Below are 13,558 nucleotides of genomic sequence, written 5' to 3'. Positions count from 1 at the left end.
TGTTTTCAAAACTCACTCAGGGAGCGAGTTTTTCTGTAAACGCCAGCTTCCATCAGCTACCATGCAAACGGCAGCGGGTGGAAACCGGCATATTCCCCTCATCACTTCCAAACACCTCCTTACCTCCTGCTGGCTGCTGTTGCTTTGAGGAGCCCAGGGGACACATCCCCTGGCCTCCGTCACTGCAGCCATCACTCTGGCCATGGGGGCATGTCTCCTGGCCTCCTCAGAGTGACAGTAGAGTGACGGCTGCCAGCAGGAGGCCAGGGGGGCTGTGCAGCTGTGTGGAACCTGCTCCAACAGCTGTGCAGCCCGTGGAGCCGTTTGTGTGAACAGCCCCAGAGCCTGCATCGGCATGATTAATGACAATGCAGGCTCTCTCCCTTGACTGTGCGGAAACAGCCTAGGACTGTGGTGGCGAACCTTTGGCACTCCAGATGTTATGGACTACAATTCCCATCAGTCCCTGCCAGCACGGCCAATTGTAGTCTATAACATCTGGAGTGCCAAAGGTTCTCCACCACTGGCCTAGGAGATATTCCACATAGTTAATTGCATAACTGTATCAGAATGAAACATACTCATAATTACTACATGCCTAGAATACCACAGACACCATTGGTGTTGGAAAACTGCCAGGGTATTTACCTGTAAGAGTGGAGTATATAAAATAGTTGTCAGTAGAAAGCTGAAACAAGTGAGGACAATCTGGAAGGAAAGAGAAGTCACCAGAGGAAGAGCATTCAGCCTGTCCAGGCGAAAGATACCAATAAAGAGAATAAGAAGCAATAAAAATGTTGGGAGTGTTGGTTGCCTTCCTGGTGTGTCTGCTGATTCTACGCTTCCCGAAACAACTCTGGTCAAACAGGCCATACCCTCCTGGGCCTCTTTGGCTACCCATTATTGGAAGTATGTGGCGAGTAGGGATCAAGTTTCGTAAAGATACAGTTTTTAAGGTATGTAATTCCCAATAATTAAGCCATGTAGTGAAAAAAAGTGAGAATTATTTTCAATTGTTTTCTTATTAGGTTTACAACATTTCTTCACATTCTTTGGCAGTCATTGATGTAACCTCAAATAGAAGGTCTGCACCTACCCAGAACTCATTTAAAGTAATTTTCTGAACTCTCAAGAGGATTTCTAAAAATATTCTCTATGTAGTTACTTCATGAAGGGCACTTTGCAAGGAAGGATGTTAGCTTGTCTTGACCATCCACATGAACACTAACCCAGCACAGAGCCAGCTGGGCATAACAGCAAGCCCCATTGAAGTCTATGGTGGGAAAAGTTAATTAATTTTTTCCCACCAAATAACTTGCTGAAGAGCCTGGCAGATTCTGGGGGTTTCTGAGTATGTAAGCACTGGCTGCACATTTTTGAAGATAGACTTTCAAGGTGGCTCCAGGAGGCCCCCCTAGTAATAGCATCCAGTATTGTTGAACTTTGCTTCTGGGGGCAGTGGGAGGGGTGCATTGAGAGATTTCTGAGAGAACTCAGCCAGCAGGCTTCACATGCAGGAGTGAGGAAACAAAATAAGCCTTTGGGAGGCCCATAAAATTGAACCCCCAGAAGTAAAGTTCATCAAGCCTGGATGCTATTAGCAGGAGGGCCTCCTGGAGCCACCTTAAAAGTCTGGTGCCTCTATCTTCAAAAATGTGTATCCTGCTTACACACTCAGAAATTCCCCATTGGCTACTATGGAGCCAAGGCACTGCAAAGCAGAGAATCTGGGCAAATTTATTGGGGTGCCTTTCATGGGTGCATTTTTAAAGTTAGTGGCACCAAAATTTCTGGGAATCATCCAGAGCCTGTTCTGACAATGCCATCCAGGTTTGGTGAAGTTTGGTTCAGGGGGACTAATGGTATGGATATCAAGGGGGTAGCCTCCATCTCCTGTTCGCTCCCTTGGAAACAATGGAGGATGGGGCACACCTTTGGAAGTCCATAACTTTGGGCCCCCAAAACCAAACTTTACCAAACATGAGCAGTATCATCATGACAGTCTCTGGAAGATATCCTGAAGTTTTAATGTGGCTAGCTTTAAAAACGTGCCCCCCTGCAGGCAAAAATGCTAAAAAACATCAAAAATACCCAAAATAAAGTCCAAATACCTTGCATTTGGATTCGTTCGTATTCGGGCAGGACATATTCGGCCGATTTTGGCCCGAATATGCACGAATTCACTGAGATTTGGGTCGAATCCATTATTTGTTGCACCTGAATCTCCAAGCCTGTGTCCAGTCCCCAATCAGCCAGGAAGCTCTCCAGGTGTCATTGGCTCAGTCATTCTCTCTCAGCTTGACCTGACTTACAGGTTGTTGTAAATGATGAAGGTTGCAGAAAATGGTGAATGACATCCAAAGCTCCTAGAAAGAAGAAAAATTAACAGTCAAATCCAAAGGGGGGGGGAATGTTCCTATGGTTAAATCATTTTGACGAATTTGCCCTCCCCAGAGGGGCAAAACCACCACCGGTGAGCAGCCTTCACCACCCACCCCACTGGTAGAATGTAGTGCAGGTTGCTGCAGCAGCATCCTGAGCCTCTACTATTGTTACTGGCTCAGCAGGAGTGGTCTGTGGAGGAGCTGATTTTAGGTGGCTCCCTTCCGGCCATTCACCACTTTACGCCAGCAGTGACTCAAACCACTGAAAAGGCAGCTTACTTAAGTCTAAAGAGCCCCATAGAGGCTTTTCAGTGGTGGGGAAGCTTTTTCTCCTTGCAAACCTCCCCCCACCCCCACCAGGAAGCCTCTCTGGGAGCAGCAGGGGGGGCAGCCAGAACTGCTTACGTGGTGCTGCCAACATATTACGTAAATAAATAATGCTTTAGTATGTAGATTTTTCAAGGACTTGCCTTGAACACCTGACAGGGTTGACTGGCAAGAGGAGTCTACAAAGGAATATTTGGAATGCTGCAAGGAAAGGAAGTAGAGACAGTGTGGTGAAGAACAGGAATCTGAGAGAAAGGATCTAGGCAGAGTGACATACGGCCAGGAGCTGAAGAGGGAAAGACAAGGGCACACCTTTCAGTCAAACAAACTAGCTGCATAATTTTTGTTTTGTTTTCTCTTTCAATGCAAACGGCAGCTTGCAAAACAATATGGAAATGTTTTCATGCTATGGCTGGGACTTATGCCAATGGTTGTACTGTCTGGATATGAAGCAGTGAAAGAAGGGCTGATAAACCATTCAGAAGACTTTGCTGATCGAATAGCAACCCCTTTCCTGAAAATCATGGGAAAGGAAATGGGTAAGTTGTTTAGAGGAGTAAAAACGTGGGAAAGCAAAAGATTGTCCTCATCCTTCGTGCAGGAACAAGGCACAGGAGAGAGCAAAGGAAGCTTCTGAGTGTTGCGGTCACTTTAAGATCTCTCTGCATGATGGAAATCAGAAACTGGGATTGTCCAGTATTTATTAGCTTTGTCCTTTGACATCAGCACATAACTGGTTTTTACTTGTTTGCATAAACTTCACAATCGACACAGAAGACATGAGGTGACTGTAATCTGAAGGGGATCTGGGGGAAATGTTGAACGAATCTGTCAGATCGCTTGGTTTCAGTGTCATATTCTGAGAATGCAGCTCCATTCATGTCCCCGCTTTCCCCCTGGTGGGCTTTGAGAAGGCCTCAGTTACCAAAAGGAGGGCTCACACCCTGTTCCTTATCACCAGGCTGCCACAACTGTCTTTCTCTCATTCCAGGGATGTATCTGGGGATGCGCCCGGCTCATCCACCTAAGCCCTTCCTGGCCCTGTGTTCTAAAGGACTCCATAGGAGAGGGCCTTCCCCAGTCTCCTTCTGACTCCAGTCCATAGCTAGGCTCTATAGACCTTCAGGGGCCAGAACCAATGGGGCTTCCTTCTGACTCTGAGCACATCTCGCTACCCCACAACCTCCTCTACAGGAGCTTGCTTCCAGCCTGCTTGAGCCTAGTGAGGCTGGGACTGTCTGTCCCCCTTTCCTACTCCACCAGGTGCTTTCTCCCCTGGATCCATCCTCCCTTGGGTTGCCAACATCCAGTTGGTAGCTGGAGGTCTTCTGCTATTTTAACTGATCTCCAGGTGACAGAGATCAGTTCTCAGAAAAAAAAATGGAAGGTGGATTCTATGACATAATAGCTCATCAAAGCAGGGGCGTAATGCCCATTGGGCAAGGTGGACAGCTGCCCAGGGCGCCACCGTGTGGTGGGCATCAAAATGCAGGGTTCGTTTTTGGGTATTTTAAGTGGTTTTCTGGTTTTGGCCTGCAGGGGGGCGCAGTTTTTAGGCTAGTGGCACCAAAATTTCACAGTATCTTCGTGAGACCGGACTGATGATACCACCCAGGTTTGGTGAGGTTTGGTTCAGCACTGCCAGCATGGCCAATTGGGAATTGTATTCCATAACATCTGGAGTGCCAACGGTTCGCTACCATGGTAATAGGAGATGGGGGCTACAGTTTTGAGGGTCCATAACTTACTTACTTACTTACTTACTTACTTACTTACTTACTTACTTACTTACTTACTATCTATCTATCTATCTATCTATCTATCTATCTATCTATCTATCTATCTATCTATCTATCTATCTATCTATCTATCTATCTATCTATCTATCTATCTATCTATCTATCTATCTATCTATCTATCTATCTATCTATCTATCTATCTATCTATCTATCTATCTATCTATCTATCTATTTAACTCCACTTCTAGAATGCCCTACCCCTGGAGGGCTCAGGGCAATGTACATTCACATAAAACAATAATACAATAAAACCACTTAATATAATTCATATCAATGTTTCCTATGTTATGATATATTAACTCTCGGTCTTGGGAAAACTTTATGCCAAATACCTCCTTGGGAAATTAACTGATTGGATTGTTGATAAAAATGTCATAGGGAAGGAACAAATTGGATTCCAAAGGGGTAAGTCAACCCTCGACGACTGCCTGGTGTTAAGTTGCTTGATAACTAAATATAAGAGGAAAAAAGAGCCCCTTGTATGCAGCCTTTATCGATCTCCGGCGATTTGATTCTGTTAGTAGAGAGATTCTCTGGAAGAAACTCAGCAGCCAAGGTGTAGAGCCAAGGTTGCTTGAATTAATTAAGATCCTGCACACACAAACACCTATTGCCACGTGAGATGTAACATGGAGGGATTGTTAACCCCAAAAATTCAAGTTACTAAAGGTAAAACAAGGTTTAGTGAGTATTGGCTCCTACACTCTTTAAGCTCTTTATTAACGATCTAGCTTCCACACTAAGTGAGACCAAGTACATAGTCCAACTCTGGACTCAACTTCCATACCCCTGCTTCTGTTTGCTGATGACGAGTTGTACTTTCTTCTCCACGAAGTCGGACTAAGGAGAGCTTTTAGAGTGTTGTATAGAATACTGCACACTCAACGATTTGCAACTTAACTTAGATAAATCCAAAATTGTGGTATTTACCCATAAATGGAAAGCCACCACCATTGGCGGATAGGCCACAGTAGTTTCGAGCAGGTGCAGTCATATAAATACCTAGGGCTTACCTACCATCATAGGGCCTCCTGGACACTACATAGGAATCGGGCCATCTCCGGCCGCTAAATTAAGTGCCTCAGCCATTATACGCTTCCTCTATGGGAAAGGCCGAGGATACATCCCTGCAAGCGCTGAGAGCATTTAATGCCAAAGTGAGTCAACATATCCTTTATGGGATCCCCATCTGGATAGGGGCATGGAGCAGAGAGGTTAAAAGGGTCCAATCATACTTTCTGTATAAAATCCTTGGCTTGCCCCATTCTGTTCCCTATGCGGCCCTGTGCTTAGAAACAGGCCAGCATCGGCTGGAACTCTGGCCTGGTGCCGTGCATCTCAAGTTTTGGGCCAGGATTTGTTTTAATCGAGATGAACTGGACTATACATCCCAGGGACGCTCCATCCTCCACACAACCCAGTGGTGGGTTAAAATCGAAGCCAAACTTAATGAGTTGGGCATTTCCTTGGAGGACCTGCTAATGCTAACAGAGCAGGAGGTCTATGGGGCTATCAAGAAGAGACTTTTTGACAGAGAGTTTCAACAGATGCTAGAGGAAGCTAATAAAACCTGTTCCCCGATCTCTCTGGGAATACCTATGGATAGACTAATTGCAGCCCAGTACCTTTATCTCCTGGTTGAGGCCCGGTGGCGTAGAGCAATCACCTTAGCTAGGTGTAATGCCCTGCCTTCTTCCTTTAGCCTTGGACGCCACCTTGGAATCCCACATAAAGAAAGGAAATGCCCGTGTGGCATGGGTTCTGTGGAAACAGTATCTCATATGCTGTTGGATTGTCCCTTTTATGAGATAGGTAGGAAGAAGCACATAATCCCCTTCCTGCATGGAAGTGAAGGCATTACAGATAAACAGAAGGTTATATATCTTTTAAACAGCCACAACTACGAGCTGTTGGAAGTGGTGGCTAAATTTTTAAATGGTGTTATTTTAACTCGTCAGAAATTGTAAAGTTGTAAAGGCTGTTATTATCTTGCTAAGCTAATCTTAAACAATCTATATGCCATTAAAGGTATTCGAAATCGAAATCGAACTGATGGTGACATTCCTACCTATACCCTCTTACGGGAGACCTAGATGGTATGAGGGTCTGGTGGTCACCCCAGCTGGCTAAAAGCCTGGTGGAACAGGTCCGTTTTACAGACCCTGCAGAAGCTCTGCAGATCCCACAGGATCCTGGTCTCTTCAGGGAGCCTGTTCCACCAAGTAGGGACCAGGGCTGTAAAAGCCCTGGCCCTTGTCGAGGGCAGCCCGATCATTTTTTGGGTCAGGGATTTCCAGCAGGTGCTCCTCGGTAGAGCAGAGAGCCTTCTTAGGGCAATATGGAGAGATGCGGTCCTTCAGATATGTAGGCCCAATACCGCTGATGGCCTTGAAGGTCAAAACCAGTATTTGAAGGTCAAAACCAGTACATCAACTGGCCCGGAACTCAATGGGCCACCAGTGTAAATGGTGTGGCTGTTCCGGTAAGTAATCTGGCTGCCGCATGTTGAACAAGTTTCAGTTTCCGGATCACTGTCAGAGACAGGCCAGCATAGAGTGCGTTACCATAATCTAGTCTAGAGGTGACCATTGCATGGATCACTGTGGCTAGGTCAGAACGGGACAGATATGGGGCCAGTTGACGTGCCTGTCACAGATGATAAAAAGCGACCCAGGCCGTTTGAGTGACCTGGACCTCTAACGATAATGTAGGATCCAAGGACACCCCCAGGCTATGAACAGGATAGATGAAAGATAAAGTAGACAGTTTTAGACCACTCCTAAATTAACCTTTTATCACGGCAGTAGATCATGTGGTGGCAGAGCAGCTCCTCAGTTCCTAAAAGGCTCTTCTGCCCTAGACCCTTTTCAGTCTAGCTTCAGGCATCCATTCAGAACTTCGCTGCGCAGTAGACCACCTTTATTTAAAGATGGACAGGAGGCAAACATCCTCTAGAGCTGTGGCTATGCTAAACTCCGCGGCTTCATGTTGATGTGTTTGGGGCTGTGTAGGGATGGGTGGAGGAAGGGGAAAGTGAGGATGATGTATGAGTCTGACAGTGTATGAGTATGATGTATTGTATGAAATTGTATGAGTATGATGTATGAGTCTGTAATTGTGTGCATCGAGGAATGCTGCTGTAAATTTCGTTGTGCGTGCACAATGACAATAAATGCTTATGCTTATGCTTCTCAATATTGTTAAGTACGCCAGTAACCTTTGATACAATTACCCAATCCATTCATCCTTCAGCTGGAATCTGTGCTGATAGTAAGGGAGTCGTTCTTCGGTGGTTTTGATCTCGCTTTGAAACCCCTGCGGGGTTGCCATGAGTCAGCTATGACTTGATGGCACCAAAACAATAGTAATGTCTTTGAGTACCAATTTCTCATTGATTCTTCATGGTTTCAGGTATTATATTCTCAAATGGCCACGCCTGGAAGCAACAGAGGAAGTTTGCACTGGTTACCCTGCGGAAGATGGGACTAGGGAAGAAAGGCATGGAGCACCAAATAGAAGAGGAGGCCCATCAGCTTCTTCAGACTTTTGCGAATGCAAAGGGTATGTGATATGAAGAAACTGGGATGGTCTATGGTTGTTTGCAGGAGTCTTCCAACATTGACACCCCAGCTCCATTTCCCCCCAGTGTTTCCCCACTAGATTTTGAGGTGCCAGCAAGCAACAGATGGGAGTGCCTAGCATCCCTTTCCCCACATTTTCCATAATAACAATAATAATAAGAACATAAGAACATAAGAACAAGCCAGCTGGATCAGACCAGAGTCCATCTAGTCCAGCTCTCTGCTACTCGCAGTGGCCCACCAGGTGCCTTTGGGAGCTCACATGTAGGAGGTGAACGCAATGGCCTTCTGCTGCGGCTGTTGCTCCCGATCACCTGGTCTGTTAAGGCATTTGCAATCTCAGATCAAAGAGGATCAAGATTGGTGGCCATAAATCGACTTTTCCTCCATAAATCTGTCCAAGCCCCTTTTAAAGCTATCCAGGGGAGTGGCCATCACCACCTCCTGTGGCAGCAGATTCCAAACACCAATCACACGTTGCGTGAAGAAGTGTTTCCTTTTATTAGTCCTAATTCTTCCCCCCAGCATTTTCAATGAATGCCCCCTGGTTCTAGTATTGTGAGAAAGAGAGAAAAATTTCTCTCTGTCAACATTTTCTACCCTATGCATAATTTTGTAGACTTCAATCATATCCCCCCTCAGCCGCCTCCTCTCCAAACTAAAGGGTCCCAATCCCATTTGGGGAGTTAGAAACACTGTTTTTATTTATTTATCTATTTATCTATTTATCTATTTATCTATTTATCTATTTATCTATTTATCTATTTATCTATTTATCTGTCTGTCTGTCTGTCTGTCTGTCTGTCTGTCTGTCTGTCTGTCTGTCTGTCTGTCTGTCTGTCTGTCTGTCTGTCTGTCTGTCTGTCTATCTATTTATTTATATACCGCCCTCCCCCGAAGGGCTCAGGGCGGTGTACAACACCAACAAACAATAAAACAAAATACAAAGTTGGATTAAAACTTCAAATGCAGCATTCAGTTATCAAACTCAATGTAAATTTAAAATAGATGGCATCCGACTATTAAAACTCCTCCTAAGAGAGGACAGTGGGTCTTAGAGTGTTTCTCAGAATGTTTCGGGCACCCACATCAGCAGCTGGTCTCCCCAAAGGCCCGGCGGAATAGCTCAGTCTTACAGGCCCTGCGGAACTCATTAAGGTCCCACAGGGCCCGGACAGCTGGAGGGAGAGCATTCCACCAGGCAGGGGCCAGGGCCGTAAAAGCCCTGGCCCTGGTGGAGGCCAGCCACATCATAGAGGGGGTGGGGATCACAAGCAGATTGGCCTCCGCAGAGCGCAGGGACCAACGTGGGACATATGGGGCCAGACGGTCTCGTAGGTACGAGGGTCCCAGGCCGCGCAAGGCCTTAAAGGTTAAAACCAATACCTTGGAGACGATCTGGAACTCAACTCAAAGCCAGCGCAGGCGACGCAGCACGGGCATGATATGGTCTCTAAAGGCACCGCCCGTAAGTAGACGTGCCGCCGCATGCTGGACCAATTTCAATTTCTGGATCAGTCGCAAGGTAAGGCCCGCGTAGAGCGAGTTGCAATAGTCTAATCTGGAGGTGACCGTTGCATGGACCACTGTGGCCGGATCCGCCTGGGAGAGGAAAGGGGCCAGCCGCCGAGCCTGGCAAAGATGGAAAAATGCAACCCGGGTTGTATGGGCCACCTGGGTCTCCATTGAAAGAGACTAATCTAGGTGGACCCCCAGGCTGCAAACTGAGGGGGTCGGTGCCAATGAGACCCCCTCCCACACCGGCAGCTGAAAGACCCCCCGCCTCCCCCCCACGGCCTAGCCAAAGGATCTCCGTCTTTGTTGGATTCAGCTTTACCCTGCTCTGCTTCAACCAACCAGCAACTGCCTCCAAATAATGCTGCAGAGCTGCAGGGGCGGTGACAGCTCCCCCCTCCATCGACAGAATGAGCTGGGTGTCATCAGCATACTGATGGCAGACCAGCCCAAAGCTCTGTACCAGCTGAGCAAGGGGTCGCATATAGATGTTAAATAACAGCGGGGACAACAGCGCTCCCTGGGGTACACCGCAATGAAGTGGGCACCTTCGGGAGGCCTTGTCCCCGCACCACACTTGCTGACTACGGTCCCGGAGAAACGAGGCAATCCATTGAAGGACAGTGCCCCGCACCCCGGAAGCGGCCAGGCGGTGAGTCAAAAGATCGTGATCGACCACATCAAACGCTGCTGTAAGATCCAATAATACCAGCAGCGCCGATCCGCCTCGGTCAAGCTGCATACGGAGTGTGTCTGTGATGGCGACGAGAACAGTCTCCGTCCCATGCCTGGCACGGAAGCTGGACTGGAAGGGATTGAAGACCGACGCGTCCTCCAGAAAACACTGAAGCTGTTAATGACATTTGCATGGCTTCCAAACAACCACGACTCTTGCGGTTCTCATTTATATTTCATTTATTTTTCATTTTCACTTTCATTTATATTTAATCATGAAATAAGCAGAGATGGATTGGCAACCCCCCTCCCCCCAGGCTGTAATCTTTACAAAAGCAGGCAGATAAACGATGGCTGTAGCAAGATGGTTTTCTAATTTTCTTTTTTCTGGTGCTGCTCCCCATCAAAGAGTTACATGCCCCAGTTATCTCCCGTAGGTTCAAGTATAAAGAAAGATGTTCTGTGTTTTCTCCCTTTATTTTCAAGTATGTGAGAGTAAAGAGGGGTGTTTCTCTAAGAAACTCAGAATGGAGAGCATGCACCTCTCCTGTCCCTCTGACATCTTGGGAGATTGTGACTGGCTCAAGGCACCCATTAATTTGAATGGACGTTTGTTCCATTTTACATCAGACACTCTACCATCATATAACACTGCAAATAAGGGAGTGATAGCACAGCAAGGGCTGAAACCAATTAACCACAGCCCTATCTATATACATAAAAAGCTAATCGTGTGTTTGTTCCTCATGCCCTAACGTGGAAACGGCTGGACGGATCACCACCAAATTTGGCCACGACTTCCATTTCCATTCTGGGCAGGTTTTTGGACCATGACCAGGTTGCCAGGTCTCACCGGAGCCCAGTAAAACTCACATTTAGGGAAAGCCACCACAGACCAATGAGGAGCTGCTGTATTGCAAGGCCGGACCAATGAGGGGCCGACATATCGCAGGGGGCGTGCCTTGCCCACCTTCGTCTTGCCGTGCATGCTCCTGCTGGCCGAGGCCCCCTGCTGAGGAGCGCTCCCAGCAAAGTGCCATGGAAACCGCCAGTCAGCCTCTCCCCTTCCTCCTCCCTTCTGCACTGAACTCACCACCCTCAGCGCACCAGGAAACAGCCATGGACAATCACCAGGACAGGAAAGAGGAGTGTGCCAACCCAAGCCACTTAGAACAGCCGGTACGCCACTCCCCTTCCTTCTCCCTTCCCTGCCTTGCTCCAAACCACCGAGGACACACAGGGAGAGGAAGACGGGTCATCCCACGACAAGCCACAGGGGACAGCCGGTACACCTCTCCCTTTCCTCCTCCCTACTGTTCCTAACCCCCCCCCCCACGTAAGCCACATTGAAGCATGGCTGGGTCCGCTAGTCTATATATATAAAAAGCTAACCATTCGTTTGTTGGTCTTGCCCTACAGCTGGACGGAGTGCCCCCAAATTTTCACATGATGTCCTTCCCTGTTGCAGGCAGGTAATCGGACCTTCAAATTGCCAAAAATCCCTACCTGAGCCAGGTAAAACGTCTTTTTCCTGGCGCACCAGACCATGAAGCTGACTCTGTTTAACTGTCACCCTTAGAATGTTCGTGCAGCCTGTCTGTGGCCTGAGGCTTTGGTATGCCCTTAGAATGTTCACAGAGATGGCCAGAGATGAGCAGTGAAAACAGTAAATAGGTAATACTGTTAGGTAATATGAGTGGAAGTGAAACACATACACACTTTGCCATGTGAGACGTCAGGTGGGGTTCCCCCTCACACAGACATGCAGGTAACTTTCATTCTCTGTCCCTCACACACTACTACCACACAACACACATACTCTCATCCACATCCACCTCATCCTCACACACTTCACTCTGCCCTCCCTCACATCCAACCGCCACTTACCCACTTCCTCACCCATATTCTCCACAGCTCTCTTTTACTAAAAACAAGCTGGAGTTTGCCTTTTTCTTTTATGAAAATCCACGGTGTGGGGGCGAACCAACACTACTGGCTCCGCTTCTTTTGCACATGGCCCTTGAAAAACCCAGGGAGCTGGCCTCAATCTGAGTGCCTCACCACCCTGCCTCTGCTGCCTGACTGGGATAGCCTGCTTGCCCCAGTTCTGCCTTACCCAAGGCAGGACTGTGTGTGTCAACCAGCCTCATGGACAGTGGGATTCATACTCTGGACAGTTCCGTTGTGGAATGGAAAGGGTTACCTTATACTAAAAACCAAGCCAGCACCATATAATAATGTGAATTGAAAAGGGAAAGAGGGATTTATTTATTTATTTATTTATTTATTTATTTATTTATTTATTTATTTATTTATTTATTTCAATTTTTATACCGCCCTATCCCGGAGGAGCTCCGGGCAGTGTACAACAAAATTAATACAACTAAACTAGAAAGCAAACCATACAATTAAAACAACTCACCAAAACTCCAACATTAAAACATACTGAATTACATTAAAACAGCGGTAATATCATAGTAAAAAGCACCCGGTAAATCCTTTCATTTAAGACCCTCACCTGGGGAGCGACCGAACTCCTCCATAGGAGGAGAGACTTGATGTAATCGAACAGGGGCGCCATACTCAGCAGCTGGTTGTTCCAAAGGCCCGGTGGAACAACTCAGTCTTACAGGCCCTGCGGAACTCACTGAGATCCCGCAGGGCCAAAACAGCTAGAGGAAGAGTGTTCCACCAGGCCGGGGCCAGGGCCGTAAAGGTCCTGGCCCGCATGGAGGCTAGCTGCATCACAGAGGGCCTGGGGACCACCAGCAAATTTGCCTCTGCTGAATGCAGGGGGGAGTAGGGGCATATGGGGTAATGCTGTCCCAAAGGTACGAGGGTCCCAGGCCTCGTAAGGCCTCAAAAGTCAGACCCAAACCTTGAAAATGATTCGGAATTCCACCGGAAGCCAATGCAGCTGGCGCAACACAGGCTGAATGTGGTCACGAAAGGCGCCCCCTGTGATCAAACGCTCCGCCGCATGCTGGACCAGTTTCAATTTCCAAATCAAATGCAAGGGAAGGCCCGCATAGAGCGAGTTACAATAGTCTAACCTGGAGGTGACCGTTGCATGGATCACTGTGGCCAGGTCTGCTTGGGAGAGAAAGGGGGCCAGCCGCCGAGCCTGGTGTAGATGGAAAAATGCAGTCCGAGTTACATGGGCCACCTGGGCCTCCATAGAGAGAGACGAATCCAGGTGGACCCCCAGACTGCGAACAGAGGAGGCTGGTGCCAAAGTGGCCCCCTCCCACACCGGCAGCTGGAAATCCCCAATCTC

At 47.6% G+C, this 13,558-nt stretch overlaps 1 protein-coding gene across 1 annotated transcript in view; it reads left to right on the top strand.

Moving 5' to 3' along the window:
• The first annotated feature begins 716 nt into the window (after positions 1-716).
• LOC125437762 (cytochrome P450 2J5-like) overlaps positions 717-13,558 on the top strand; it is a 45,620-nt gene continuing 32,778 nt past the window's right edge. Inside the window, exons 1-3 of the mRNA XM_048505710.1 lie at positions 717-956; positions 3,088-3,250; positions 7,922-8,071. Coding sequence (XP_048361667.1) covers positions 795-956; positions 3,088-3,250; positions 7,922-8,071 — 475 coding nt within the window. The 5' untranslated portion in view covers positions 717-794. The remainder of the gene's footprint in view (positions 957-3,087; positions 3,251-7,921; positions 8,072-13,558) is intronic.

The sequence above is a fragment of the Sphaerodactylus townsendi genome, linkage group LG08 (assembly GCF_021028975.2).
Source record: "Sphaerodactylus townsendi isolate TG3544 linkage group LG08, MPM_Stown_v2.3, whole genome shotgun sequence".
NCBI lineage: Eukaryota > Metazoa > Chordata > Lepidosauria > Squamata > Sphaerodactylidae > Sphaerodactylus > Sphaerodactylus townsendi.
Note: the sequence above shows the minus strand (reverse complement) of the source record. Positions and strands in the feature narration are given on the sequence as shown.